The 5033-nt window shown below is 41.7% G+C and overlaps 1 protein-coding gene across 1 annotated transcript in view; it reads left to right on the forward strand.

Annotated features, from left to right (window-relative positions):
- Positions 1 to 5033, forward strand: part of F5 (coagulation factor V) — a 70793-nt gene that overhangs the window by 65031 nt on the left and 729 nt on the right. Inside the window, exons 23-25 of the mRNA XM_018557282.1 lie at positions 586 to 730; positions 2315 to 2466; positions 4010 to 4192. Of these exons, the coding sequence (XP_018412784.1) occupies positions 586 to 730; positions 2315 to 2466; positions 4010 to 4192 (480 nt within the window). The remainder of the gene's footprint in view (positions 1 to 585; positions 731 to 2314; positions 2467 to 4009; positions 4193 to 5033) is intronic.

Consider the following 5033-nt stretch of genomic DNA (forward strand, 5'->3'; position numbering starts at 1 on the left):
AAGGGGGAGGGGGGGGAGCAAAGATGGGCAGCTCCTGGCAACCGATGACATCAGTGGGCAGAGTGTCAGTAACCTGGGACACTGTCTGGCTTACTGCCCAGCTCATTGACATCATTTCACTCTCCAGATGCTTTAATTTTATAAAATGTTAAAAAAATAAGTTATTGTTTTCAATGAGGCAACCTAGACGAGTACTTTAAGATGACCGTAAAAATTCCTTTGGAAATCTAATTTTTGGTTGTGTAATTTGCTCACTGCTTAATTTTAGGCCTATCCACTTCTAAAGGGATACTGACCCTGCAGCTTTACTATGTGCACGACTGAGAATGCACCAGGTGGTTATCAATATCTCTCCACATGCTTTATAAAACCGGTTACATGACTATGTGACAGAGCATATTTTTAGATCCACAGATATGGAACATACACTGTTCTATATGATTTGTTTTTTATAATTGTTTTTCTCAAAACATATCAACATTCTGTTATTATCTTTATCCTTTATTATTACTTCATCATTACTTAAATAATTACTATTTTATTATTTTCTTCTATTATCAACATTATCTTTATTCAACTTCACAGATATTTAAAGGGAACATTGACTCATCTAATATAAAAGAAAATCAGTTTGACCCCCCAATTGCAGCACGATACATAAGAATTTATCCCACAAAGTACCAAAATAAGCCAGCTCTTCGCATGGAATTGCTTGGGTGTGGAATAAATGGTAAAGTTGTTTAAAGTAAATTATTATAAACATGTTTGAAAATAAAAATTAATATGATTGGTACGTTATATTTCTTTTGAACTATTAAAAGTAAATAAATCTCATAATTGTAATTGAATACAACTTGATATTAGCTATTGTCTGTAACACATATATCTGAGAATTGTATCCGCGATACATCTTCCTTGAAACCAAAAATAATTATATTTGAATAGGTGCAAACTTTTTATGGACCAATACAAGATAGTATAACTAGTTTTGTTATGGTGAGAGGGCTAAAAGAAACCAAACAGAGCTGTGCTAACTAGCTATCCTGTGAAGTACAGCATTGCTATCACAAAACCATGCTGTCTTGTATAGTAAAATGCTGGGTGAGTTCTACAGATCCATTATGGAAACAGTAAAGGAAGAAAAGCCCACCCACCTTGTGAAATAAGCCTTCCAAATATATTAAAAGATCAATTTTTAGAAATGCACTCACTTTTCAATAGCCCTATAGTGGTCCTCTTGGTGTAACAAGCCTACTCGCCTTGGCTAGCAGATGGGCTTCCTTTAGGATGGTCCAGTTATAGCGGGGATAGCAAGAAAGAGTCCTGTTCGTCAGATGGCACAGAGTGGCATCCCTGTTGCCTGGAGTGTGCTGTCACTGGCTCAGCACTCTGTATGATAACTAGCAATACATCTTAAAAGTGAACCCCCGTCTCAAGCCTAAGACCTCTATTACACTTGCAGTTCTGTTGTTGGCCTATTCACACCAGCACCAGCATTTCTAAAACGTGCATGGAAAACAAACGTATCTGCTTTAATGTGGTACTCCCTCCCTGCTTGATGAGCAAGGCTTTGTTCTCTTGCTTATGAAAAAGCTGCAGAATGTAGCTCATTGATGAGAGAGTGACACCTCACATCCAGATGGTGCAAGAGCAACACATACAAACAGGTGAATGTTTCGCTGCCCTGCAGTATTCTTCATAGTGAGTTCTCAACAGCAACAGGATCACAATTGTGACAGGGGCCATAGCGTTACTCTGTGTGGGGGAATTTATCAAGACAGAATCTGGATTAGTTGCCCATAGTAACCATAGTAATCCGTTTATATCTTCAGTTTTTATAGGTAAATTTTGAAAATGAAAGATAGAAGCTGATTGGCTGCCATGCACAGCTGCTCCAAATTCTGCTCTAGTTTTCATAAATTCTCCTCTGTGTATCTTGCTATTTATGGCTGCTCTATTCTTCTAGCTTTATTTGGAAAATAGAAAAATACATTGCCCTACAAGAATTAAAATAAAAAAACACCTCTTGCTGCAATATTTACCTTATTTCCTAAACTGTCTGCAATCAATCACTGCTCCTTTTCCGAATAGAAAAAAACATAGCATCATTCAACCCACTTCCTGTGAGTCCAGGGTTTCTGCATTATTAAGGACCCAACCACTCCTGGAGGAAGAGGACCTGTGATGTCCTGTGACTAGACCAAAGACATCTGAAAAAACAATATGTACATACAAATATTTAAAAAAACTGTATATTATATTCATTTTACCCAGTGAAATGTTCCATTTTGATATGTTGTATTGTCTTTTCCAGGATGTTCAACTCCCCTAGGTATGGAGAATTCTAGTATAAAGGATCAACAAATAACAGCTTCCTCGCATAAATGGTCTTGGTACTCATCACCATGGTTACCGTCTCTGGCACGCCTCAATAAAGCTGGGTCTGTTAATGCTTGGCAAGCAAAGGTAAGTTAAAATTATTATTTAATCAAATTATTGTAAAACCTAAAAAAGAGTTTTTGACCAGCTCCACACCATACAGTGTTGTGACCAGTAATAAAAGATGGCGCTCATAGTGGTGGCAGCAGATGACACCATACAAAACCTCAGCTGTTTGAAGGTAAGCCACCAGCACTCATCAATTCAGTGTGCAAATAAAACATTTTTTATTGCAAAATATGTCACATAGGTCAATAAGCCAACGTTATCTGGGGCCACACAGGGTCCCTCTGTCACTGTGTCTTTTGAAGAAGGGACCCTGCGTGGCCCCAACATGTTGGCTTACTGACCTATGTAACGTATTTTGCAATAAAACAAACTTTATTTGCACATTGAATTGCTGAGTGCTGGTGACGTATCTTCAAACACCTGATAAAGATACACTCCAGTCAAATCTGAAAATGAATCCTTGAAAACCATATCATAAAAACAGTCTATCTGCCCAGTGCCTTAGGTTATCATGCAGGTGTTGTTGTAGGTGGTGTTGTCTTGCTATTATTCAGGTGTCCGGAGATAACCATTCCCTGCTTTAAGCCCCTTTGAGAGGAGTGGTCCGATCAGGTCTGCCTGTCAGGTTTTCTGAAAGCCCAACTCTGACAGCGGAATCTAAACAGACGTGCGTCCATTTACATCCAGTTACCCCAACTCTATCTATGTCTAAAGAAAAATGGAACAGAGTTCAGTTTTGGCAGACCTGAATGTGACAGATCGGAAGTAATCTGAAGTAAACGGATGCATGTCCACTTACATCCGACTGGGTCTGTACAGCTCAGTTGTTTCAAAAACTGAACGGACATAGATGTCACATGAGTGACATACAGTATGTTCGGTTCTGCTCTGTTTAGCAGGGGATCTGTGCATGGATCCCCTGCTGATTGGAGTGGAGTCCGACTTTAATCATGGACAGTATTACACACAGCAACACAGCAGCTAGGACTAAGACTAATGCAACTAAGGCTAATGCTCATACACATGGCCAATTAGGACCATAAACCACTCAGACCCATGCTTTTCTAAGGCTAGGTGTTTCCAATCAGCCACGGACAGTAAACTTGTACAGATCAATGACAGGCTGTCACTGTTCGCATGTTATCGCTAGTAGAGTGACTACCTGCAGTTAGGGACACATGTACAACCCCTGGAAACAGACATTTCATGTCCAGGGTCGTACATCTGTCCCTAACCACAGGTAGTCACTCCTTAAGCGATAACATGTGGGCAGTGACAGCTTGCCATTGATTTGTATGTGATTTGTACAGCTTTGTGCTTGAGCCCTAAGGATCGTTCCACACGGGCAGAGGTAACCTGATCGCTTACATTCGACAAACAGGACACGTATTTTTTGTGCACATAGGCAAACAACAAACATGTAAAAAACTAATGATACACGACTCATTGCAGGTGTGCCTGGGGGGTGAAGTTTGATGCACATGCAAAAATGTGTTTGTTTTATTGTATGGCCTACTTCAGTAGATAATTGATATGTGCTTTCTTACTCTTCCTTACACAGTCCAATAACAACCAGCAGTGGCTACAGATTGACTTTCTTACAGTGAAGAAAATTACTGCTATTACAACACAGGGAGCTAAACAGTTTGCTAGTGAAATGTATGTGCAGTCCTATGGTATTCACTACAGTGATGATGGAAGAACCTGGAAATCCTACATAGATGATTCCACCTCAATGGAAAAGGTAAAACCAAGTTATTGAAAATTTTAAGAGCTTTTTCATCTTGTATTCCAAATTCCAAGCAACCATAGAGGAAAAGTAGTCATATGCAGCTCAAGCTCCAAATTAGGCATTCGCTTTGATATTATGTTTGGCTGTGCCCTGCACATGTGCACTAGATGGAATATTGGTTGGGGGGCTGGATGATGCAACATGGAGGGAGCTGAAGGGGACTGGGTGCTACAAGATGGAAGGTGCTAGAGGGGCTTGGGTGCTGCAAGATGGAAGGGGCTAGGCATTGTAAGATGAAGGGGCTGAGTGGCTAGGTGCTACAAGATGAAAGGGGCTGGGGGGGTGCTTGATTCTGCAAGATGGAAGGTGCTAGAGGCAGTGGTGGAACTACCGCCGGTGCAGCCGGTACCGGGGCCTGTGGCTGTGGGGGGACCCAGTGGGGTCCGGTCCTGGGCTCCCCCACAGCCTCAGTGGGGTCCGATCCGTTTTTTTTTGGCAGTGCACGGTCCCGGTGTTCGATCACCAGGGCCCCGCACTGCCTACGGGCATTTCAGTGAGGGGGCAGGTCCTGTGACTCACCTCCCCTCCCGGCCGCGTCCATGGTAACAAGCAGCGGGAGGGGAGGTGAGTCACAGGAGGCGTGTGTGTGTCACAAGCCCCACCCCCTGCAGTGCTCAATCGAAACTCCCTGGCATGTAGTCCTCTGGCTGGGGAAGTCCGAGCGCGGGGGGGGGGGAGGCTAGAGTATAATAGTTGTGAAATGCTATTTAATGTTTATAAGACAAGGGGATTATAATGGGGAATATTACACTGTAATGTTCCCTATTCTATTTTATTTTTTTGTTTTCATGTT

The sequence above is a fragment of the Nanorana parkeri genome, unplaced genomic scaffold (assembly GCF_000935625.1).
Source record: "Nanorana parkeri isolate BGI_ZX_2015 unplaced genomic scaffold, ASM93562v1 scaffold278, whole genome shotgun sequence".
NCBI lineage: Eukaryota > Metazoa > Chordata > Amphibia > Anura > Dicroglossidae > Nanorana > Nanorana parkeri.